Source organism: Lepidochelys olivacea (genome assembly GCF_965140295.1).
Source record: "Lepidochelys olivacea isolate rLepOli2 genome assembly, chromosome: 1".
Lineage (NCBI taxonomy): Eukaryota > Metazoa > Chordata > Testudines > Cheloniidae > Lepidochelys > Lepidochelys olivacea.
In genome coordinates, this window is record NC_140411.1 from 255,720,690 (window position 1) to 255,746,637 (window position 25,948).

Below are 25,948 nucleotides of genomic sequence, written 5' to 3' on the forward strand. Positions count from 1 at the left end.
GACCCTCACCCCAGCAGTAAAGGGAACAAATACAGCTCCCTCTGCTCCCCCAGTCCTGCTCCACCCCTGGCACTTCCCCCTGGCTCCTGCCCCAGCCCCCCCCCCCCCGGCACTTCTCATCCCCCTGTGCCCGCCCCCACCCCATGTCCTCGGCACACCCCTTGGCCCCTCCTACTTACTCCCAGCCCCTTCCCTTCCCGTCCCTCTGGCCCCGCCCCAATCTCTCCGTGCCAGCGGCTGAGTTCGCTCCCCCTCCGATGGGGGCGGAGTCTCTGCCTCCTGCGCGTCACTGGCTTCCAGGCCCCACCCCCGGGCGCTTGCTGATGACCTCCGGCAGGCCTTCTCGCACTCTCCCTGCCGAGTCCGAGGAGGTGTCAGTAGGCGGTTACGTCATCAGGAACGCGACAGTTTCTGGGGCGGCGGCGGCGGTAGTAGGAGCGCGGCGCGTGCGAGAGTTGCCCGCACGTGCCGCGGCCGGAGCCATGAGCTGCCCCGTGACTTGCGCCGCCTGGGTGCGCAGGGGGGTTGCCAGGGAAACGCCCGACAAGGTGAGAACCCGCGAGCCGGGGAACGCGCCTCTTCCCTGACCCCCCCCCACCCGCGCGCGGGCCGGCGGCCGCCTCGGAGCTGCCCGCGGGCCGCCCCTGGGGCAGGGCCACGGTCCGTCCCCGCGGCGCGCCGGGCTGAGCGGACCCGTCCGGGGCTGAGCGGGGCCCTGCGCTCCCCGGCCGCTCGGTCTCAGCGCCTTTCCCCTTCTAGGTGCGGCTCAGCGCGGAGGAGCTGAAGCGGCTCGTCGGGGAGGCCGCGGAGACGCTGCGGTGAGTGTCCGCCTTCCCGGGGGGGGGGGGAGATCCCTCCGTGTGCCCCGGGGCAGAGCCTGCCCTACCAGGCAGGGGCGGATCAGGGCGCCCGGGATACGTCTCGGTGCACAGCGGCATGGGCCCAGCCCCGCCGCCGTCCCCACTGAAACCCCCTGGCCTGGAGGTGCTTTAACCCCGGGCTGGCTGGGGAAGAGGGATTGGAGCCCAGGGTCTGCCCTAACTGGGTGGGGCTGGACCCTGCCCGCCGGCAGCGAGGACTCCGGCAAAACGCACTGAGTCCCTGCCACCCTTCCAGCACTTGCCTGTAAGTCTCCTTGAGCAACAGACGTGTTGTCCCATAGTTCATTGGGAAAGAATCCCAGAGCATCTCAGCACAACAACAGCGGGATGTGTGCCCCCCCTCCCTCCCCCCCCCCCGACACACAGGGGTGAAATCTGGGTGTCTGTCCCCCAGTTTAACTGTGCAGTGTCCGCATGGCTTTGAGCAAGCTGTGTGTGAGTTTTGAGGCTGGGGAATGGGGAGATTAGTCATCTGTACTTGCCCATTGATACGGAGTGTTGTCAGCTCTTGCAATTACACAAGTGTCTCAACTTTCATGTTAAAAAAGAGTGAGTGTCTGGCCCTGCTGATTGTGGAGCAACGCTTGAAAATGTGACCTCCGCTCCCACTCTCCCCTGACTCAAAAAACAGAAGACAAATACAAGGAATCTCATACTTATTTGTAATAACATGATTTTTAAACCCATCTCTTGATTTTTGGCTGTCTGATTCAAGATTTTTGAATGTTTGGAAGAGCCAATACTGCAGACCTGAAAAACAGTTGACGTTAAATAAAGAATACCTATATACCAGAGGTGGGCAAACGATGGCCTGCAGGCCACATCTGGCTCGTGGGACCGTCCTGCCCAGCCCTTGAACTCCTGGCCCCTCCCCCACTGTTTCCCCTTCCCCCACAGTTACGCCACCGCACGAGACTACAATCTCCTGCTGCTCTGAGTGGCATGGTAAGGGAGCAGCAGTGGGGGTTGAGTAGGGAATCCTGGGGGGCAGTCGGGGGAAAGGGAGCAGGGGGCGGGGAATGGGGGGGTTGGATAGGGGGTGGGAGTCCTGGGGGGCCTGTCAGGGGGTGGGGGTGTGGATAGGGGTCGGAGCAGTCAGGGAACGGGGGGGTTGGATGGGGATGGGGTCCCGGGGGGACGGTTAGGTGCAGGGGGTCCTGGGAGGGGGCAGTCAGGGGACAATGAGCGGGTGGACGGGGGTTGGATGGATCCAAGGTTCTGAGGGGGGCAGTCAGGGGGCGGGAAGTGGGTGGGGGTGGATAGAGGGCAGGGGCCAGGCTGTTTGGGGGTCACAGCCTTCCCTACCCGGCCCTCCATACCGTTTCTCAACCCCAGTGTGGGCCTCGGGCCAAAAAGTTTGCCCACCCCTGCTATATACATTCACTGAGAAATAGCACACCACTCATTTTACCTAGGTGGAGGGTAACAGTGTTTATTTGTTAGAAATGATCTTCTGGTCCCCAATGCCACTGGGGCTCTGCATTGGTGCAGTGGTCTGCCAGGACAGATCTGATTGCGGGGCCCGAGTACCATGAATTCCATGTGCATTCTGGTGAATATTGTCAGCTCCCCTCCACCTGATCTCAGCTTTCATTATTTAAAAGTCTACCCTTTTCTTTACAAAGAGAGCTTTCAAAATATTAAGCAATTACCATACTTGTAAGTTCTAATGGCTGTCCCTAAAAATCACAAATGTTATTTCTTTATTTCTGGTCTTTTAGAAGTGTAACCTTTAAGAGTTGCTTCCTCCCCCCTTGACTTTATAATTCTACTGCTGTTACCAGTAGCTTTGCACATATAATTGTAAACTGCATGCAACTTTCTCTTATGGATTCTCTCCCCCATCCCCATTTGAAAAGTATGCAATGCAAGATTTGAGGAGCCTTTTGTTGATAATTATGCATTTTGTTAAAATTCATTGTGGAAGCTTAGAGAATCACATCTAACAACTAAAAACGTACTTTGTAGAATTCATTAGAACTCCAGTCATTTTATTTCTGTACAAAGATCACAAGTCAGATTTAAATTTAGAATATGTAATGATCCTGCTACCAATTTTTACTCTTGTTATGGGATAAATGTCATATGAAGGGCAAGTGTTGTTTTATAAAATAAGTGACAAAAATAGCTCTTCAGCAAGCTCTTTCAAAACTGAAAGATCTTTGCATTAGATATAGATTAGATATTAGATCCAATTAAGTGAGCTGTAGCTCACGAAGGCTTATGCTCAAATAGATTTGTTAGTCTCTAAGGTGCCACAAGTACTCCTGTTCTTTTTTGTGAATACAGACTAACACAGTTGCTACTCTGAAAGAGTTCTATTATAGACACCCTTGATCTTTGTGCATTGGTGTCAGTGGGAGTTTTGAATGCAGGCATAGTAAATATGCCCACTTGGGAGCAGTCTCTCTTGGAGTTCTGTCCAGTGTTAGCAGTTGGGTGTCCTCCTGCACAGTGTTGTATTAAAAATAAAAATTCAAGAATTGTTACATTGCTCAACCTGCTCCTGTTCAGACCTCTGCATTGTATATGTTGGCAGAATCTGAATCATTGCCTTGGGGAAGGAAGCTTTGTGAAAGTTTAGGGTATTTGGGATAGGTTTTTTTTCCTGTAGCAAATGTGGTGTGAAGCAGGTAAGTCTGCTACAGATACTTAACTAATGAAGCATATGCTTCTTTTGGACAGAAGCAAAAAGAATTGTTGGAGCCACTGGAGTCTTTCAAAGAGTGGGTGGGGCTGGTCATATCAGGCAGGAAGACATTTTTAGCAGCTCCATTTTGGGTGAATGAATCAGGGGATGTGATTTTGTTGTTGGGGATACCGGAGAGGTTACTGTAAAGAAAACAGGCTATAATGAGGGCATAAATGAGAATTTCAGCTTATGGGATATAGAGGGAAGATCAGATCTTCAAATGTGGTGGAAGAAAGAGCAAGATTTGTATATAGGCTGGAGTTGTGTGGAGAACAAAAAAGAGGAATCAAAGATCAAACACACCTATGTGTAAGAGGGAGGATGATAGTGTTGTCACAGTAATGGAAAGGGTAAATGAAGAGGGGTTAGGACACTCAGTTTTAGCCGTTTAAAATTAAGTCGTATTCTATCAGGAAGACATACTAGAGAAAATGTCATTGGTAGGCTGAAATGCAGGTCTAGCTAGGAAGAGACAGGAAAGGAGTGGGAAAATAGATTTGAGAGTCATTGGTATAGAAACAATAGTTGTATTCATGTGAGCAGGTAAGTTAATATTCCAGTGCCAGTCCCCAGAGCAATTTAGTGAAAATGTTCCAAACTCTTAACCGACTCTCACACTGATAATTCAGTGAGTGTTTTTTCCTTATACAGAGAAGAAGCAGATAGTAGTGATGAAGAAGAACATGGACAGGCTGCAGAAGACAGCATGGATGTTGCTAGTGGTGAGACAGCTGAGCCTCCTCAAGAAGATGGGGACCAGGAAGAAGACACTGAAAAGCTGAATGATGATGAGCTGGCAGAGTATGGTTTGGATAAATATGATGAAGAGGAGAATACAGGTAATGTCAATCTATTTCTCCTGTCAAAAGTGCAGTGTCAATGAAGAACCAGGTGTTTCTCTTTTAGGTTCGGTTAATGTACTTATTGTGAAACTGTCATATAGCTTTACAGGTTTCCTCAACAAGTGCCTTGAAATTCAAGGTTTGAAAGGCCCACTTGCCCAGACTCAAGTATAAGTTTGGAGAAAGCTGAGTGGAGCTAAGGAATGGAGTAGCTGGAGCTATTGGCCCTGTCCGTGCGGGAAGGGAACAAGGCAGAGAGCTGTGTTGGTAAGGCGGTAGCTCTCTTAGGATATATCTACACAGCCCATGGCAGCAAGCCTCCCAGTCTGGGTCAACAGACTCAGTCTGGCAAGGTTCATGCTATTGCTGTAAAAATAGCTGTGTAGACAGTGCTTTGAACTTGTGGCTCTGGCTCTGATGCCTAGGGAGCGGGGTGGGTATCAGAGCCCAAGCCGCAACTTCAGAGCGCTCTCTATATAACTATTTTTAGAGTGTTAGTGTGAGCCCCAAATCTGTTGACCCAGGCTGAGAAGCTGGCTGCTGCAGGCTATGTAGACATACCCTGATTTGGAACAGCAGCTCCCCTTACTGCAGTTCCAGTGCAGAGCAGCTGCACCGTCTTTGAGCATGTTTCTACCAACAATACAGATTTATCAGGGAGTTCCTGTTGCTTAGGTTTGGAACCTGTACTTCTCTCTCAATTCATTCTTAAGTTTTTGAAACAATGTCCTGCTCTTATATTGAAAGAAATGCTTCATTATAGCTACAAGTGCAGGAGTTCCTAGTCTGATAGCTCTATCTCAAGCATGGAAAAAAGGGTTGTGTTGTCTCATATATTCAGTGATCACAACTCCATTTATTCCAGGGGTGGCCAACCTATGCCTGAGAAGGAGCCAGAATTTACCAATGTACATTGCTAAAGAGCCACAGTAATATGTCCTCAGACACACGCAAACACCCCGCCACCCTCCCCCACTTCCAGCGTCTCCCACCGACTGGCAGGCCTGCCGATCAGCTGTTTTGCGGCATGCAGGAGGCTCTGGGGGGGAGGAGCGAGGGCATGGCAGGCTATGGGGAGGGGGCGGGAAGGGCTGGACTGAGGGGCGGGGCCTGTGGCAGAGCCAGGGGCTGAGTAGTGAGCCCCCCCCCCCCCCCCCGGCACATTGGAAAGTTGGCATCTGAAGCTCCAGCCCTGGAGTCAGTGCCTATACAAGGAGCTGCATATTAACTTCCGAAGAGCCGCATGTGGCTCTGGAGCCACAGGTTGGCCACCCCTGATTTATTCATTTAAAAAAAAAAAAAATCTTCCCTTCCTCTGAAAAAAGCCACTGTTGTGCTTTAATAAATGGTATGTTTGGTCCAAATATTTTTGTTGCTTTATTGTCTTGAGAAGGAAAGTGGCTGCCACTAACTGGGCTGTCCTTTTATTTGTCTATATATAAAATACACCCAGAAGAGGAAATATTTACGTGCATGTGTTATATAAATTCTCCTCTCCATAGTCACTTGCCAAAAGTTCACTACTGTGCAGTTTTTTAATTTGATTTTGTTTTTATAATTAGTGCCCCATTGTAACGATGCTAGTTCTCCTGGGACCCAACTGAGAGTGCCAGTTCAGGACGAATTGCTTAAAGCAGGGCAGTTACAGCCCAAGGCTGGGGTTTTTCCACCTCTAAGGCAAACCAAACCAGCCAGCCAGAGAGGACTTTGGTTTTAGCCCATTGGCTAACCACAAGTTACACAAGTTTTCCAGTATCACCACCAATGCCACCCGTTATGGGGACAAATGCTTATGAAAACCAATACCCCAGTAAAAGAAAAAAGGCTCTCTCGATCCCAAAGGACCAAGCCCCAGACACAGGTCAATATACAAATCAGATCTTACCCTCAAATTACGCTGTTGCCAATCCTTTAGAATCTAAAATCTAAAGGTTCATTCATAAAAGGAAAAAGATAAATGAGAGCTAGAATTGGTTAAATGGAATCTATTACACACAGTCATGGCAAAGTTATTAGTTCAGGCTTGTAGCAGTGATGGAATAAACTACGGGTTCAAATCAAGTCTCTGGAGTACATCCACAGCTGGGATGGGTCATCAGTCCTTTGTTCAAAGCTTCAGTGTAGCAAAGTTCCTCCAGAGGTAAGAAGCAGGATTGAAGACCAGATGGAGATGTGGCATCAGCCTTTTATACTCTTTTCCAGGTGTAAGAACACCTCTTTGTTCTTACTGTGGAAAATTACAGCAAAATGGAGTTTGGAGTCACATGGGCAAGTCCCTGCATACTTTGCTGAGTCACAAGGCGTATCTGCCTTCTCTCAATGGGTCAGTTATTAAGGACCATCAGCTACACGAGCCATCAAGCGGGCTAGGCAGAGCTGACACCAACTTCTCTGGGGTGTCACCCAGAAGCATAGCATAAGTTTGAAATACAGTATGGAGCCAGATTCATAACTTTAACTACAAAAATGATACACACATATAGACATCATAATCATAACCAGCAAACCATGATCTTGTCTTAGACACCTTACTTAACTCCCTTTATACAAGATTTGGTGCCCCTACTGGACCTTGGTTGCACAATGATCTATACGGTCCCAGATTACGTCAATAACGTCACACCCATAATTGTTGTTAATTGTGATATACTGAAATTTTCATTATAGATGCTGTGAGCCTTGGAGACACCTTAGCCAGTCTTACGGTATATGGGAGTAACGAACGTGATCCTTACGTCACTATTAAAGATACTGTAAGTTTTTTTTTTTTTAATCTTTTGCGGTCTTTCAAGGTTTAGGCATCTTAAATAGCATAAACTAAATATTACATACAATTTTCAAAAGTGGATACGGGACTTAGGCTTCTAGATGCCTAAGGCCATGCCTACATTACAGACTTTGGTTGACACAAATTAAATTGTCATGAAGCCCCCCAAGTTATATTGCTTGTGTGCGTGTATACTTGGCTGCTTGCATCAGCTCAGAGCATACTCAACAGGAGTGCTTGTGTTGATGTAAAGCGTGGTGCACCATGCTTTGCAATCCTAATGTGATACTGTCCGACACAATGCCTTCTGGGAAGTTTTTGCAGTATGTAGTGAGATAAAATGACTTGCCCAGGGGTCTTTGGGAACTAGGGGTCATGCATACGAGCAATATAATAACTTGAATGGCTTTATGCCAATATGCAGCTTCCCTCATCCATATGTCCATAATTTTTGCACCTTTTTAAAAATACCACAAACCTGCATAGCACTTTTTGCTATCTGTCGTCTCTTGACAGAAGCAGTAAGCCTGCACAGCTCTGCATTGGTCTCATGAACATTGCAAATACAGGATGCATGATCCTCCAGTATTTGCAGACCCATAGGAAGAACCATAGTGATGGGGAATGTGACTTTTTCTTTGAGGACATATTGTTAAGGACTTAGCAAAAAACAACTCAGAGTTGTTCATGGTGTTCACGGAGCAGCTACAGACCCCGGAGCCCCACTTCTGGGCCTGGGAAATGAGCACTGACTGATGGGATGACATCATAATGCAGGTTTGGGATGACGAGTGGTGTCTGCTGAATTTTGGATATGAAAGGTGGCGTTCCTGGATTGGCATCCCATGCTCAGCCCAGCCCTCCAGCACATGGACACCAAAATGAGAGCTGCACTGATAGTTGAGAATCAAGTGGTGATCACACTCTTGAAGCTTGCAATGCCAGATTGCTACCAGTCAGTGTGAAATCATTTTGGAATTGGAAAATCCATGGTAGGGGCCATTGTCATGCAAGATAATTCTATGAAGTGTGTAGGATTATTAATTGTCAGGACTGTGATTCTTGTCAATGTGCACTACATTGTGGATAGATCTGCAGTAATGGAGTTCTCTAATTGCAGTGGGGCAATAGGATGCTTCATCAGTATCAATGTGGGCTGGTCAGGGAATGTGCATGAGGCTCGTATCTTTAACACAGGACTGTTCAGAAAGCTGCAAGCAGGAATATTCTTTTCCAACAGGTGGATTATCACTGGTGATATTGGAATACTGTAGGGATCCTGAGGGACCAGGCCTACCCCTTTCTTTCTGGCTTATGAGGCCATACACTGGCTAACTCCACAGCACCGAGGAAAGATTCAACTACCACCTCAGCAGGTGCAGAATGACAATTGACTGTGCTTGCAGTAGATTGAAGGGACGCTGGCAGTGTTTACTCACAAGACTGGATCTCAGTGAGAAAATCATCTCAATGGTTATAGCTGCCTGCTGTATACTAGATATCTTCCCTAGTACTCTTCTTTCTCCTCTTCAGAGTCAGGCATTCCAGGGATGTAGGGGGGGCACCCTTCAAGGCTGCAACAGCAGCAGCTGTCAATAAAACAGACAGCTGTATCGTTGGATTTATAGCCACAGTGGAAAGTGACGGATAAGTTTCAAAACTTCCTTCCCTTATTTTCATAAATCTTTTTAATAAGACATGCTTATTGACACTTCAGCTTTGGAGTGCCTCTGCACAGCACTGCTCTTCAGCCCGAGCCATAGTGTGTATGGCCTGCCAGGAGCGAGGATGGGAAAGCAGAAGGGAATTAGGATTTTTTGGTTGTATGAAACAATATTTTGGTCCTTATTTCCATGAGTATAGGGCAATGGCACTGAAGATTGGTACTATTTTCTCCAGGCAGTGTTGATTTTAGCTGATGTCTCACTCCTGAAGGTAACAAAGGCACAGAATACAGCTGCTGCTGGCATTCTGAAGCTGCCTGCCACTAGCTTGTTGGCTGCAATGGTGCCAGGTGAGCTCGTCACAGAATGGCATGGGAAAGTGTCCGACCGCAGAGGAAGAAATAAGGCTGCTGCTCTAGAAACCTTCAGAAGTGGATTGCAGAGGACCTCCATAAAAATTTCATTGAGATTTCTCGGGAGGATACAAGGGACATCCCTGTAGGGGACCTGCTCTGCATGCCCTCCCCATACCAAATCCTTCAAGGCAATGAAAAGCTGATAGCAACTCTACCTCTGTTTTACTGCTACCTATACTTGTATGAGTAAAACAATGAAAAGTCTAAACCTATTTCTTGTTAACTTGGGGATGGGAAGGGTGTCGTGTTTACATTTAAACACTTAAAAAAAAAATGCATGAACGCACTTAAGCAAGGTTCCTTCCCCTTCATCGGTGTTACCAGCTTTGCCCGTTACTTTGGGGTATGCTCATTTATTAGGGTTACTCTTCTGGGGGTGCGTCTGTAATTCTATTAATGTACCGCTTGTGTCACTTGTGTTTTCATATGAAGCTCTACTCCTCCCTTCTGCAAGTCCCGTCCCAATGGAACTATCTTGCAGGACCTAGGTTCCCCGGGGCTGGGTTCCTCCAGCCCCAGAATCAGATGAACACACACATATTAACAGAGCACGTCTGAGCAGGCTGGGTCGAACAGCACTTCCAAGCTGCCACCCTCATATGTCACAGGTTCAGCACGTCCCTATCCCCACTTTCACGTTACAATTGTACTGGTAGTAACCCACTTGATGAGCAAACCCCACAGTATTTTTGGGCGCTACAGGGATCTTTACCTTAGGTAAGAGAAGCGTTGCTGCAGGGTAAATGGGGAAGCTAAAAGCAGAAGAGTAAAGTTCAGAGAGAGAGAGGGAAGCAACCAGCTTAACCATAAACGTTATTTATTGAATAATAGTGATAACTACACAAGGAGAGCCTAAACCAACATAACAGTTACATTATTAAAGGTTACAAAAGTCATATATAGAAAATTACACCTGATCAAACAAGTCAGGGTTAGAAAGTTATACCTGAGGTAGAAAAGAAAACAGAGAGAGAGGGATCTCCCCAATCCATGAAGCTTGAACTGGTCGGGGTTCTCAGGTGATGGTGGTAGCTCAGGGTCCTGAGTGCTGGAGACAGGCAGAGCCCCCAGCACGATCAGTCAGGAGAAGAGATAATTCCAGTGGAACTGATGTAGAGTTTGGCTCCATGCATCAGAACATACTTGAGCGTGGGTAGGGGTTTCTTGTAGGGAAACAAGAATGGTTCAAGGGAAAACACTAGATTTGTTTATGGGTAAACTGATGACTCAAGGGTTTTCTTTAGGCTAGACAATAAGGGCTGACCACTCCTAGCTATGGGTGGTGTTCCTTCAGGGAGCTCACAATGCAGTTAAGACTGCTTCAGTATTTTGGATATCGATCAAAGATTTATTACTAGAATTGGTCTGATAACTGCTGAGTTGGGTGTGTGCGGGTGTAGGTTCATTAACATCTGGAGCTGAGATTCCCCCAGGATGCAGTGTTTCCCTGCTTCTGTGGTTGCAGAGTTCAGTGCTGTTCTTGCCTTGGAATCTCCTTTCTCCATTCTGTATGCTAATGGAGATGCCTCCCTGTACCATCTTTGATGCAGATGAGGCTAGGGGAGTTGCCATAAGCCTATCACCCTTGTCAGGAGGGGTCTAGGTGTGTCTCCCGCCGCCTTTTAATGTGCTCTGCAAGTCTTTTCTCTGTTCAGTTTTGGTTCAAGCAAAGGCTTGGGTGGGGGTGGGGGGTGTCCTTCAAGAGTCAAACAGGCTGGATACTGTGCCCTGGTTCCCCAAGAACACAGCTGACTGGTATCATAGAGCTCATCCATCCTTGGTTGGCATGACCAGCTGGACTCCCCTCCTGCCCCTCCATGTCCTTCTCCTCTCTGTTCACAGCAGGGTTCTCTGCCTTGGTCTGTATGGTGCCAGTGGGGTCTCTACAAAGTATGGCATGCAGCTTGTAAAAGCTGCAGGTCTGTAGCTCAGCACCATATTGATTGTTAGCCTCCCTCTCCTTGTGGTATGTCTGCTGCAGTTCCTTCGTTTTCACAAGGCACTGCCACTGATCTGTCATACCCCTTCACCTAAAACCATGTGCGACCTTTTCATGGATGTCCATGATTCTGTGCTGGTCCATAGCTGTGTTTGCACAGCCTCTTCTCACGCAGGCCCAGGAGATCCAATATTTGCTGTCTACTCCGACAGGTGTTTGTCTAGAGCATGCAGATGGCTTGGTCAGTTGCAGACAAGGGGATACTGCTAAGTGTTCGTGGTAAGCTCGGCTATCAGGAAAAGGCATTTAAAAAATGTGCAGTATTTTAAGGAGGGAGTTGGCTTCTGGTCTCTGTGACCCCTGTAGAGTGGAGTTAACAATTGTGACTAGAGCAGTCATTGTCTGGCATTGTGAGACAGTGGCTGGAGATCTGTTAGGATTGACACAGGTCACACAGCATCTGCACTTGCTCCATGTCGACCTTTGCAGCTCAACGCCATCCAAAGAAGTGGTTCTACTGCATCACCTTAACGGGGTGCTTACATCATGTGGGGACTAATTTAGGTGTAGACGCACACACAAATAGGTTGACACAAGGCCACTTACTTTGACCTAACTTTCTAGTGTAGACCAGGTCTTTAGTCACCTTTGAAAATAGGTCACGTAGGCACTTTTGAAACTCCTAAGTCATGTAGGCACTTTTGAAAATTTTACCAGTTGTTGTCAGTGTTCCCTCTAATTTTTCCCACCCATGTGCAGAATGAATTTTTTGTTATGTGCACCAATATAGAGGTGATGTGTGAGACATAACCTCCATATTGGTGCACATAACAAAATTAATGTGGCGGGGTGGGGCTGAGGGGTTCGGAGCGTGGGAGGGGGCTCTGGGGTGGGGCTGGGGATGAGGGGTTTGGGGTGTGGGAGGGGCTCGGGTTTGGGGTGTGGAGAGTGAGGGCCCTGGTTGCGGGTGCGGGCTCTGGAGTGGGGCCGGGGATGAGGGGCCCAGGGCTGGACCAGAGGGTTGAGGCTGGGGGGGGGAGAGCTCCGGCTGGGGATACGGGCTCTGGGTCGGGGATGAGGCGTTTAGGGCTGGGCCAAGAGGGTTGGGTTGCAGGGTGGTGAGGTCTCCGCTGGGGGTACAGGCTCTAGGGTGGGGCTGGGGATGAGAGGTTTGGGGTGCAGTGGGACTCTCCGGGGCTACGGTGGGGAGAGAGGGATCTTCCACCTCCTCCCAGCCCTCCCAACTCTCTCTCTTCCCCGCAGCAGCACCTGGGCTGGCAGGGAGAGGCTCCCCTCCCCCGGCTGCGGCAGGGCTGGGCTCGGGGAGGGGACATCTCTTTCCGCCGCAGCCCTGGGCGCCTGCGCGGTGCTTAATAGGCAGCTGCGTGGCCGTGCAACTCAGAGGGAACTTAGGTTGTTGTGTCTGATCAGTTTGATCACTCTTATTGCTGGCCGGTTAATTTATTTTTCTCCACAGTTGTAACTGCAACATTTTGGGAAGTCATTCAATTTGAAAATATGCATGTCTTTATTTTTTTAACATAGCACTGAAAGGAACACGGCTGATTTGGGGCTTTTCTAAACAGGGACACTCAAAGTTAAGTCAAATTAATTAAAGGTGTGAAGTAAAAATACATTACAGGGCATTAAACCCGTGTATGGATACTCTCATTCAGAAGTAAAGTGGCCATAGTTTTCTGTAGCTGAATCCCAAAGGGATTTCACTAATGTGCTTTCATTTCACACCTTTAGTTAATTCAATTTAACTTTCTTCTGAGTACTGTGTGTAGGCATGCCCCTTTAGAAATTACATATCTGAACATTTCTTAGCCGTCATTGTTACAAATAACGGCAATTGTACACTTTAATCCAGTCAGAGTAGTTTCCAAAATTTTGGAAAAACAGTTAGAGTAGGCTAATAATTTAAAGAGGGCTTGTTAAACTATATAGAAGTTCAGGGTGTGCAGGCCAGGTAGGAATGATACCGATGTGTGGGGGAATAGGAACTGAAGAGCTGGTGATTTTGGGGGGTGGGGGTCTGGAAAGATTTTGGGCAGCAGATTGTATTGTGTTAGGGGTACTTCTCAGGAGGTGATTTCATTTTCAATACTGACACACTCTATTGAATCCATCTAGGCCCACATAAACGTTCCCTCAACTCATTTAATTGTCTAGTCTCACTGCTGTGACACTTCCCCTCTCCCCTTCACCTTGTAGGATGGCCTCAAGGGCTTGGCTACCTGACCTTTTTCAGTTAGTGGTAAGAATTAATATTCTGTGCTTCAGAAAATTTTAAATTTTTTTTAACGCCTTAAGTTTTCTCCCTCCCTTGGCCCTTAGGAGCAATATGAACAGGAAGATTTTTTGATTAAGCCCAGTGACAATCTGATCATTTGTGGAAGAGTTGATAAGGACCACTGCAGTCTAGAGGTTCACCGTGAGTAAACAATATTTGGTCATAAAAGCGGGCCTAGAAAATACTCTGCTTATCCAGTCTGATCCCTATGGCTTTGCAGGACTGCTCCCTCTGTTGTTCTTGATTTATCCTGGCTTTTGGCTAGATGGTGGCATCTGGCACAACTACATTTCTTGTGCTCTTACCTCTGTAAAATAACTGTTTAACAAACACTAATGAACCCTGACCTGTATAAATATACTGAGAACCTGTACAGTGAAACATCAGCCCATCAATAATACTCTATCATTCTTATTTTATAAATACACGTAGGCAACAAGTGTCTCTTATATACCAGATGTTTTAAACTAGTCTCACGAATACAAATGAAGATGATGTAGGTGTGCAAGGCATAAACTGAATCCGTGTGTACTTGATGTAGATAAGTACATCATTCTTCGGTCTGTTGAATTTGTCACCTAAAGTAAATGTTCTGTGGTGCCTAACGTTATATAGAGAGGCTGTGGCTCTATGTTAGAAACTGACAGCATCACAAATCTAGCTTCCAGACATTATCTCTACATTGGGAATATTAATATTTGCTCCATCTGACTGTGGGAATGTACTATGTAGAGTGGCTTATTTTTCTCTCCACTGACATAAGTGTTTTTCAAATTCTCTCTTTCAGTTTATAATCATGAAGAGGACTCATTTTATGTACACCATGATATTCTCTTACCTGCATACCCTCTAAGTGTGGAGTGGCTTAACTTTGATCCTAATCCGGATGAATCTCCAGGTAATAAATGTCTTGAGGGTGCCAAAAGAGATCATAGCTGTCTAACAATAGCAATTTTTGAATATGAACTGCATAATTAACTTAAAATGCTGTGACTGAATAATGATCTCCTGCAGCAATATTAACACAGAAGCAAAGCCAAGACATGGGAGGAAAAATTAAACATGGTGGTGAATGTAACAGGGGGTGCTCACCTCGAGTACCTCCTAGAGGCAGGGTGTGATACTGCAATCTTTGTCTCTGCTCATTGCACCCCCTGTAGGTTGCCGACCTTGCAAGATGAGTCTTCAGTGGCTCAGCCCTCCAGCCAAGTTGCACAGTTGAAAAATGACCCCCTTCTGGGGTAGCAAATAGTGCACCAAACTGTCTCCTCTCACCAGGGTCTTCAGCCCGGTTTCTGAGCCCTTTAAATCTGGCCCTCTGTTCGGGCTTCTGAAGGAGTCTTGTCCCCCTTTTGGGCTTAGGGCCCCTTTGCCAGTGGGGGAACCTGGGCCTGCCCACTACTCCAGGTTCCAGCCAAGGAGTCCTATAAACAGTGACATATTGCTTCCTTCACTTAGTTGCTGCTGCATTCCCTGGGGCTCTTCCTACCTGGTCCCTTTACTTTCACCTATTACCTTAGAGTTAAAGTTCTCAGGTATAAAGGTCTCTCTCCCAGGTCCAGTAAATGCAGCCCATCAAGCTCCTTTCTCCAGAGAGGAGCACCCTTGCTCATCTTTCTGGTCCCAGCCAGGAACTGACCTGCTATGGTCCTGCATCTCCTTTTATCTGAGCCTGCTGGGTTCTGATTGGCTGCTTCCTTCTGGCTTTTCTAGGGAGACCTGGAGGACGCACCTTCACTGCTCCTTTCTGGAGCAGGGTGTAGTTGGACCTCAGTGCTTCCAGCAGGGGGCCACAAAGAGCCGGCCCATCACAGTGAACAATTTTTTTTTTTAGAGCTGTATGTATCTGCAGGGTTCTTTTAGTAATGTCATTATACCAAATGACTAAACTAAAACACCAATACTAATACCAAAGGCAAACCAAATCTACTAGGCAGACTAAAGGAAAACTTTTCTTTAGACTTCTTGTTTGCAGATGTGTTTGGTTTTGTTCAGAGAAGACATGGCCAACAGAGTCAACCAAATTTATTTTAAAATAACACACTAAAAATTACATTTTATAATTTGGGGGGCTGTACATAATTTTCTTTGCATTTTTATCATTAATTGTACTAAAGGGAGGGTACATGCATAAAAATGTTGGCTCCGAGTACAATTGTATGACAGGATTGCTTGTGTTGGTAGGGGGCAGGGCTCAACAGCCCTGGGGCTCACTTCTGGTTTATGTCCTATGTTCCTAAAGCTCATGCTTCAGGGTTTCAGCCAGCCACTGCTCATGGCAGGGTTGTGAAGGGATTTTTCGCCCCGAGTGTGTTCTGGAAGATTGGGGTTTTTTAATCTTTTTCCTTTGAAGCCTCAGGGATGACCATGGCATGGTCTGGGCTGACATGGTCTGGGCTAGGTCTCTGAGGTGGCATTCTCCATTCATTCATTCATTCTCTCTCTCTCTCTCTCTCTCTCAGAGGTGATGGCTGGCTAGTTCTTGCTGACAAACTCAGGGTCTAGCTGATTTAGTCTAGCTTGAGAATTTTATCTCAAGTCAGATTGGTAGTGATGTTGGGGGATTTTCACTTCCTTTGCAGTGCCTGAGTGCACGTCACTTGTAAGGATTATCTGGTCTATCTCACTTAATCGTTTCCCTGCCACTGCAGGGGCATTGCGTATTGGTGCACCTTGATCCCTCCTATTCTGTGCCTGTGGCACATAATAGTCTGATCTCCCTGGGCAGTAATACTTTGGTCTCGTTTTGGATGTTGGGTTTAGCGTGTGGGTGCTGGGTGGTGGTGGCAGCGGCATGTGCTATACAGGAGGTCATACAAGATGATCTAGTGGTCCTTTCTGGCCTTAAACTCTAGAACTCTGCCTTTTTGCAGGCAGTTTCTGCTGATGTATCTTTAAATGGACACTAACCATGTACAACTGGTAAAAAATATGCCATTGAAAGACTCTGGGCACATAGAAGAGGAGTACTTGTGGCACCTTAGAGACTAACCAGTTTATTTGAGCATAAGCTCATAAGCTGTAGCTCACGAAAGCTTATGCTCAAATAAATTTGTTAGTCTCTAAGGTGCCACAAGTACTCCTCTTCTTTTTGCGAATACAGACTAACACGGCTGCTACTCTGAAATCTGGGCACATAGGCATTAATTTAAAATAAGTACTGAAATAGACAGCTTGGTTGTATTGCCCTACACTCTTTGCATATATTAATCTAAATCAACACTATAGTTGGCATTTGGGTTTTTTTCTGCAGGAAATTATGTTGCAGTGGGTAACATGACCCCTGTTATAGAGGTCTGGGACCTTGATATAGTGGATTCTCTAGAGCCAGTCTTTTCCCTTGGAAGTAAAAAAGAGAAGAAGAAGAAGAAGAAAAAGGGAAAGAAGGTAAATAATGTGTGTCTGCTGATCTATTTAGATTGTAAAATCTGCAGGCAGGGACCATGTCTTTGTCTTTTGTTTGTAAGGTTATGAGCCCAGTAATACACACAGATACTTGCATCTCTGTTTTTTTGTTTTGTTTTGTTTTGTTTTTTAAATTAAAGTGTAAGGTCTGGTTTAGTTACCTCTGCCAAAGACACTGCATCTGAAAGATATTATTTCGGCAGTTCACAGAAACTATAAACATGGCTCTGTCCAAATAGCTGCTAATCTATACATCATCCAGCTCAAGGGCCCACTCTTCTGCGTAATTGAGAAAAGGATTTACTTTTTTACCCCCTCAGACCTTTAGATAGTAAAAAGCCCAGTGGAGTAGGGTAATGATTCTATGTAATTTGCTGCTGAAAAGTTTGGACATATGAGTAATGTTTGCAGTAGCATTTCATTAATTTAAAAATCTAGAAGATCTCTCTCATGGTTACTGGGTTGGGGAGAGAAAAATAGGAGGAGGAAGGATCCTGGAGGGACTCCCATTTACTCAGAACAATGTTCTTTGTAGCTTAACCCTTTCATTTCCTAACTTAAAAAAAAGGTAGGCATTAGGAGGTGGTGAATCAGTGTTGATTGAGGAGAAGGGGGCAGAGTGGGAACTAGAACACTGGGAATGAGCAGGGAGACTGTGGGGACCCAACTGGTGAATGTTTGAATCTGTGCCAGCTGGCGAAAGGGAGTAGCTATTGCTGCATGCTGGCCAGATAAGGGAAGAAAGGGGAGAAGAGGCAAGCTGAGAGGAGGTGTTGCAGAGGCAGCTCTGTGCAGAGAGGATTTCAGCAGGTGGGAATATGTTGAATTATCTCACTGTTCCTAATCTGTGCATATAACAGTACGTTAATGAATAAGAAATACATGATTTCTCCTGGAAGCTGTAACTTTTTTTAAACCTCTTTAAAATGTATTTGTATGCAGAATTCATCTGCAGAAGGGAATCCAGATGGGCATACTGATGCAGTTCTTGACCTTTCATGGAATAAACAAAACAGGTAAAAGAACACTTGAATGATTACATACAGATAACTCTCTAAATTAGTGTACATCTTTTTGTATGAAATATTTACACATACGTATAACTTTATTGCTTAAAGATCAGCTTAACATAATGCAGAAGTTAATCCAGCTGGACAGTACTTGAACTCTACACAAGTGAAAATTGAGACCATCTCCAAGTTTTTTTTAAGAAGTGTGTTTTTTTTGTTTGTTTGTTTGTTTTTTTTGTGATTTGTATTTTTCAAATTTGTACCTAAAACAAAGGTGGCTTTTAGCCATCTCAGCACTCCTGCAGGCCTGGTGACATTTGGTCCTTGGGACAAATCAAAATTGTCCAAAGGTGGCTCTGATTTGTGCCAAATTCCAATGGACCGGGTGGCTAATGTGCAGGGAAGCCCAGGCCATGCCCTCTTTTTTTTCCTGGCTCTTCCCCTTGGTGCTGAAGTCAGAAAGCAGGGAGAGGTGATGAAGGAGCTACTATAGAACAGATGTAGAATTATGTCTCCATCTCCCTGGGCTTACACTAGGCAGGTGGAGTCCTCTGTTGCTTGGCTACACCAGCTTTAGGGTTCGCTTCCCACTGCCAGAGCAACACACAGTTAACCTGTCAAAAGGGGAGCAGTCAGACCCTTATGCTTAAGAACAACAGCTTCTTTATTAGTTCTTTGAGTAGTGTCCCTCTTGGGGCTTCACTTCAGGTGCGCATGCGCCTCTTGAGCCCTTGATTGAAGTTTTTCAGTTAACCGTGTCAATTTGGCCTGTGCATGTGTCCTATGCCTCTTCATGCCCAATACTGAGGCTATATAAGGGTGCATGGTTAAACCACCCTCCGTTCCGTCTCAGCTGCCTGCCTCCGTTCCGTCTCAGCTGAGAGGAAGCCTTAGCATGTCCACCTTGAGCGTGCCTCTGCTCTTGCACTATTTCTCTAGTGTTTGAGGGAGTTTTTATAGTTTAGTTATTTAGATAAGTAGTGAGAGGACTGTTTTACTCTTCTTTCTCCTCTAGCAGGGCATGCTTGGCTTGCTAGGTTTCAAATGCTGAGAGGCTATACCTATGAGCGACGGCCACTATATGTGTATCCATTGCTTGGGAGAGTCCCACATCTCCTAGAAGTGCAATGTCTGCTTTGCCCTCGAGTCCAGGATAAGGGAAAACAGACAGATTAAACTCAAACTGCTAAATGATGGAACACTGCCTTTGGCCAGCTTCTGAGTCAGGTCTCTGGACCGATCCAGTGCCCCTTCTACCTTGGCACGGGCTTTCTCTAAGAAAGGGAGGACTTTTTGGAGGATTTAGGGAAGGTTTCCAAAAAGAGGTACTTATGTAAGTCTACCGTGTATGACAAGGACCAAAAAAGACTGGATCTCTTTGGGTGAAAAACCTATTCATTGGCAACCCTGCAATTCAGGATTGCAAATTATCAGGTTGTCATGGCCAAATATAATTTTACAAACTATAACAGATTCATGGCTTTTATTGAACATCTGCCCCAAGAACATAGGGAGCAATTTCAGTCCATCATCTGTGGGCCAATTGGTGGACAGAACTGTTCAAGTATCGTTTGATGCTATGGACGCTGCTGCCAGGTCCATCTCCACAGTGGTGGTTATGCACAGGGCATCATGGTCCCATCTCTCGGGGTTTCTGAGAGACTCCAGAACACCGTGGAGGGCTTCCACTTTGATGCTTGTAAACTGTTCTCTGAAACCACGGATGAGTCTTTGCACACTCTGAAGGACTCTAAGGCTACTTTATGATCACTGGCATATATATAAAAAATATATAGAAAGAAAGAAAAGGTTTCCTAGGTCATAGAGGTTGCATCCATTCTTAGTTTTTTAGGATCCAGAGATCCACTAGAAAGAGAGAGATTTCAGAGGAAAGAGGGCTGCCCAACCACTCTCCCTGACCACCCAGCCAGTTTCGAATCAGTAGTTTTGTTGGGTTGGTCAAAGGTTCAAATCCTCCAACTAAATTTACTGCAGTGCCCATTAGCCCACCTCCCTGTCTGGAGACTACCTTGCCCATTTCCAACATGCTTGGAGCAGGTCACTACAGACATTTGGGTTGTAGAGGTCATAACATTGGGCTATACCATCCATTTTACGTCACTCCCTCCCTTCCACGCCCCTTCCCTGTTCCTCTTCAGGGATCCCTCTCATGAGCTTTTATTTAGACAAGAAGTGAACTCTCTCCTTTGAATAGCAGAGTAGAGCTAGTTCCTCCTCCTCACAAGACAAGGGATTTTACTCAAAGTATTTTCTTCTCCAAAAGAGAACGGAGGGTGGAGACAGATCTTAAATCTAAAACGTCTAAAGAAGTTCAGAAATTCAGGATGGTGGCTTGGGCAGCTGTAATTCCTTCATTAGAGAAGGGGGTTTGGTTTCTGGACCTCAACGTGCAAGATGCTTATTTCCACATAACAATACACCTATCACACAAGAAATATATGTGCTTCATCATTATAGGACAGGATCATTTCCAATACCAAGTTTTTCAGTTTGGTCTTTCCTTGTCCCCCAGAGTGTTCTCCAAAGTCCTGGCAGTGGTGGCTGCTTACCTCCGACAAGAAGCAATCCTAGTCTTCCTGCACCTTAACGACTGGCTACTCAAGGGCCGTTCTTACGAAGCAGTGCTATCTTCCTCCCAGACAGCCCTTGCCCTGTTCCAGGAGTTGGGTCTGCAGCTGAATGTAAAAAAGTCCACATTAGCCCCAATACAGAAGACAGTTTATAGGGGCATATTTGGACTTGTTGGCAACCAGAGCCTATCTTCCTTTTGACAGATTCGTAGCCATGTCAGATTTGGTATGGGCAATTCAGGGGAGCCCTTGAATCACAATAAGGAACTGAGTTCAGCTCCTGGAACACACGGCAGTTTGCATCTTCGTGACCGATCACAAAAGGTTACATTTCTGCTGCTTTCAGGGTTGGCTCGGAACAACCTGTTCTCCAGTCAGACGCAGCTTGGACAGACAGGCTATAAGCAAGGAACTCCTTACACTGGTGGAAGGATCAACTCAACATCTGTGCAGGTGTTCCTTTCTATCGCCCAGCCCCATCATGGTTGGGGGGGAGCACACCTCTGTACCGTCGCAACTTAGGACAGATGGACAACTCAAGAAACCAGTCTCCACATCAATATGTCAAAGCTCAGGGCTGTCAGGAACAGTTGCCTTCATATCTTACCCCTCATTGGGGCAAATCAGTCTAGGGTCATGATGGACAATGTATCCTGCATGTTTTTTTATTAACAGGCAGGGAGGAGCGAGATCTTCCTCTCTGTGCACTGAAGCTATGAAACTGGGATTTGTGCATAGCTCATCAGATGCAAATTTCAGCAGTCTACCTCACAGGTATTCAGAACACCACACCTGATATCTTCAGCGGACACTTCTCACAGGATTATGATGGGAGCTAAACACCAAAGTTCTCCATATTATATTCCAAAGATGGGGGCTTCTAGAGTTCCAGAACAGGAAGTGTCCTCTTTTCTGCTCAAGATGGGGTTTGGGCTACCAGTCCTTGGGAGATGCCATTCTTCTTCCTTGTGTTTCCTCCAGCACTACTGATACTAAGAGTGAGGAACAAGCTCAGACAGTACGGAGCCAGATTTATCCTTCTAGTAGCAACCTGGCTGACACAAGTTTTGTACCCTTACCTGCTTACCCGTGTCCAACCATCATTCAAGCTCCTGACCGTTCCTCATTTCCTATCACAGGATGTGAGTTGTGTGCTTCATCCCACTCTAGTGGTTCTCTGCCTCATGGCATGGCTCCTGGATGGTTTACGGGGTTAGAATCCTCCTGCTCTACAGAAGTACAGCAGGTCTTACTGAAAGAGATCAACCCACATTACTTACCTGCAGAAATGGAAGAGATTCTTCTGTTGGCATTGCTGCCTCCAGCCTGATTTGGTGCCACTTTGTCATCCTGGTTTACATGTTGGATATAAAGAAATTGGGATTATCCATTAGTTCAGTTTAAGTTCCATTTGGCTGCAATATCAACCTTTCATCCTCCAGTAGAAGGATGCTCCATATTTGCTCATCTAGTATTGTCTAGGTGTAGTAAGGGTCTGGAGACTCTCTCTATCTGCAGATTAGAAACCCTGTCCCAACCTGGGACCTCAACCTGATACTCAGTTACCTTATGAACCTCCATTAGAACCAATGGCAACCTGTTGTCTGTTGCATTTATCTATAAAGATGAACTTCTTAGTAGCTATCATATCAGCCCGTAGCGTTGTGGATGTTGGAGCCCTAATGGCAGATCACCCCCTACCCATACCACTTACGGTGTTCTTTAAGGACAAGGTCTCTTTACATCCATACCCTAAATTCTTACCTAAGATTCTATCGGAGCTCTTCCTTAATCAGTCCATTCATCTACCAGTATTTTTGCTGAAGCCACATGGTTCTCCATAGGAATCCTGTTTACACATCCTGTATGTTAGAAGGGCATTAGCCTTCTACTTATATAGAACCCAGTAATATAGGAAGTCACCTAAGCTCTTCATTTCTTTCACGAATAGATCCACAGGGTTCTCGATTTCTATTCAGACACTGTCGAGGTGGCTATCTGGATGTATTGTCACTTGTTAGGATGCTGCAGGCGTTCATCATCATCATCCCCCCCCAAGGGTGATAGCATGTTCAACCAGATCACAGGCAATAAATAGCTATGGCATTACCGAAGAATGTACCAGTATCTGAAATATGTAGGGCTGCTGCATGGGCTTCAATGCATGGGCTTCAGTGTTTTCAAAACGTTGCGCTCTGATCCCAGCTGTCAGATTCAATGCAGCATTTGGGTCTGCAGTGCTGTTTGCAGCATGGAATTCTATGCTGAAGCTCCCTCCTCCACCAGGGGAAACTGTTTGGAAGCCACCAGAAGTGGAGCAAACATCAGGACACTACTGGAAGAAGAAGATGAGATTACTCACTTTGTGCAGTAACAGCAGTTCTTCAAGATGCCTATCCCTGTGGGTGCTCCATTACCCACTCTCCTTTCTGTCTGCTTCAGACTGTTCCTTAGGGGGGCATTTGGGTGGAGAAGGAACTGAGGGCACTTTGCCCGCATACTCTATATAGCCTTGGTATCCAGCACGAGGAGACATAGGGCATGTGCAGGTTGGATGGGCACTACTAACTGAAAATCTCTGATCAAGGGCTCAAGAGGCACATGCGCACCTGAAGTGGAGCACCCCTAGGCACCCGCATCTCAAAGAACCGCAGTTGCTGCACAAGGTGATTAACCCCTTCTTTCTATCACCTAGGTTGTTCTTTCAATAACAATTAGTACAGGATCCTCAGCAAGGGTCTTGTAAATGGATTTTCCATTAGATACGGTATGATCTTTTCCTACTGCTGTTAACTCTCTCTGAGGATACACTTGACAGTTCTGCATCCTCGTTTTCAGCAGCTGTCAGCAATCTCCTCTGAAAACTCCTGGTTTTATCCGGATATTACAGATGAAAAAATTCTCCTGTAGATATTCACTGAACATACAAGAAATTATTAGATGTTAATTGGCCACATGTTGTCTACTGCAAAAAGAATGTGTCAGATGACTAATGTGAATGTAAGAAATGATTTAGTGATGGATCAGTGAATGGTACACAGTTTGTGTGCAATCTTTCAGCGTTTATCATGGCTAACACCAGCAGTGTGTAACTAGAAAGTCAATGTCATGATGACTAAAAGCAGCTGGTCTTTGTAGGAGTAATTTGTGTGACCCTGTATAATATTAAGCCCCTGTACGAAGCTGAATAAGTGATTGGCATTCCTGGTTCTGTAGTGTACTGAGTAATATAACCTTGCTGACACCAGTGGATGTTGCAGGAAAAACTAATCCTAAAATGCAAAGGTTGGGTGCAAGTCAAGAACTCAAAGAGCAGTCTTAGTGCAGCATTTTTAATTGCATTTTAAAAAGTAAGACAAGCTATGACAGCTGCCTACAAATCGCTTTCTGGCTGAAGGGCCTCACTGGCATTATTTGTAAAATGTCCTTGTAATCTGCACTGTGACTTTTGTAAATTTCCCCTCTGTGGCGTCGCTTTGGGGGAACAGTGTTTTGGAGGAAAGTCAGATGTCTTTCAGTCAAGACCTTCATTCTAATATGGAAAGCAGGGGAAGGCTTCACAGTGTGCTAAATTATAAAATCTAACACCTTTAGACAAATAAGGGTGATTTTTGTTGTGCATTTAATAAATCTCTGACACTGCTGCTTGGGCTTTGATTAAAGTTCTTATCTCTGTATTTACAGCCCTTACCATCATTAATTTTTAAATATGAAACGAGGGCCCAAATGTAAAAACCATGCAAGTAGCTCCTTTGACTTCAGTAGGATGACTTGTCAGAGTAACAGGTTTCAGAGTAACAGCTGAGTTAGTCTGTATTCGCAAAAAGAAAAGGAGTACTTGTGGCACCTTAGAGACTAACCAATTTATTTGAGTGTAAGCTTTCGTGAGCTACAGCTCACTTCATCGGATGCATACTGTGGAAAATACAGAAGATGTTTTTATACACACAGACCGTGAAAAAATGGGTGTTTATCACTACAAAAGGTTTTCTCTCCCCCCACCCCACTCTCCTGCTGGTAATAGCTTATCTAAAGTGATCACTCCTAAATGGCCCACCTTGATTATCATACACATTGTAAGGAGAGAGTTGCAGGTTCGGACTATTTAGTTAGTGGAGAGTCTGAAGAGGAAAATACTTGCCAAAAATGGGTTTGTTTGTCTCTTAGCTATGTCGATACAATATTCAAATCTATACTATGTAGCTCATATTTAAGAACCCCATCTTAAAATGTCCAGAAAGGAATAAGTCCTCAGATTTCTTAGTCATATCACTGGTACCATATAATTGACAGGAGAATATTTTTAGTTGGGGGCTGGGGGAGAGAAACACAACTGTATGAGCAGTACACTAAAGGTATAGCCCTTCCGTACAATACTAGATTTTCTGTTCAGAAATATGTAACATATTGCCATTAAATACCGAATGTGGTGTTGTTCTGCCAGATTATCTTTTATGCTTGAAGGTTGTAGGCTGTAGACCTGGGCTTACTTGAGATCAGAATCAGTCTGTGTATTTATGACCTAGGGCCACTATTTGTTCACATGTATGTAAATGTCTAAAGCTTTTGCTTTTGTATGTTGTTAGAAATGTGTTAGCAAGTGCCTCAGCTGACAGCACTGTAATTCTGTGGGATATGTCCATGGGTAAACCGGCAGCAAACCTTACTTTACATATGGACAAGGTATGTGGATATTGTTATATTTCTTCTGTTGTAAAATATAGAAAACAAACTGCAACTTATTACATTGAAAGGTTAGTGGCAAACTCTAATGTTGCAAAACTGCTTTGGTTATAACCACCATGTCAAACGTTCATAATTTTCTGAGTGAATCACTTTTATGGATTACACTATTTAGGCTCTGTCAAAATCTAATTTGTTTTATCCTTTGGAAAGTTAGAGGGAATATTTAACTCAGATTTTTAGGGCGTCTTAAAATGCTTTTCATTTAAATGTAACCCCATGACTGTTTTAAGACGAGGAGAAGCCTAAAAGTGCTGTCATAAGTGACAGAAGAATAGACCTGAAAAAATGGGTTAGATCAGGGGTCAGCAACCTTTCAGAAGTGGTGTGCCAAATCTTCATTTATTCACTCTAACTTAAGGTTTCGCATGCCAGTAATACATTTTAATGTTTTTAGAAGGTCTTTTTCTATAAGTCTGTAATATATAACTAAACTATTGTTGTAAAGTAAATACGGTTTTTAAAATGTTTAAGAAGCTTCATTTAAAATTAAATTTAAAATGGAGAGCCCCCTGGACTGGCGGCCAGGACCCGGGCAGCGTGAGTGCCCCTGAAAATCAGCTTGCATGCCGCCTTTGGCACGTGTGCTATAAGTTGCCTACCCCTGGGTTAGATTGTCAGTAGTTCCTTTATAGGACAATGGGTAATGGTAACAATGTTTCTAGCCCAGGTATGTTTTAATTAGGGCTGTCAACTAATCGC

The 25,948-nt window shown here is 45.5% G+C and overlaps 1 protein-coding gene across 2 annotated transcripts in view; it reads left to right on the forward strand.

The window, feature by feature from the left end:
- The first annotated feature begins 366 nt into the window (after positions 1-366).
- The window catches only part of PWP1 (PWP1 homolog, endonuclein), a 39,811-nt gene continuing 14,229 nt past the window's right edge, over positions 367-25,948 (forward strand). Inside the window, exons 1-9 of one of the 2 annotated variants that reach the window (XM_084630599.1) lie at positions 367-548; positions 760-818; positions 4,225-4,412; positions 7,083-7,168; positions 13,542-13,638; positions 14,285-14,395; positions 16,751-16,884; positions 17,845-17,918; positions 25,090-25,186. In XM_084630599.1, the coding sequence (XP_084486725.1) occupies positions 483-548; positions 760-818; positions 4,225-4,412; positions 7,083-7,168; positions 13,542-13,638; positions 14,285-14,395; positions 16,751-16,884; positions 17,845-17,918; positions 25,090-25,186 (912 nt within the window). In that variant the 5' untranslated portion in view covers positions 367-482. The remainder of the gene's footprint in view (positions 549-759; positions 819-4,224; positions 4,413-7,082; positions 7,169-13,541; positions 13,639-14,284; positions 14,396-16,750; positions 16,885-17,844; positions 17,919-25,089; positions 25,187-25,948) is intronic. The other variant, XM_084630600.1, reaches the window with a different exon arrangement.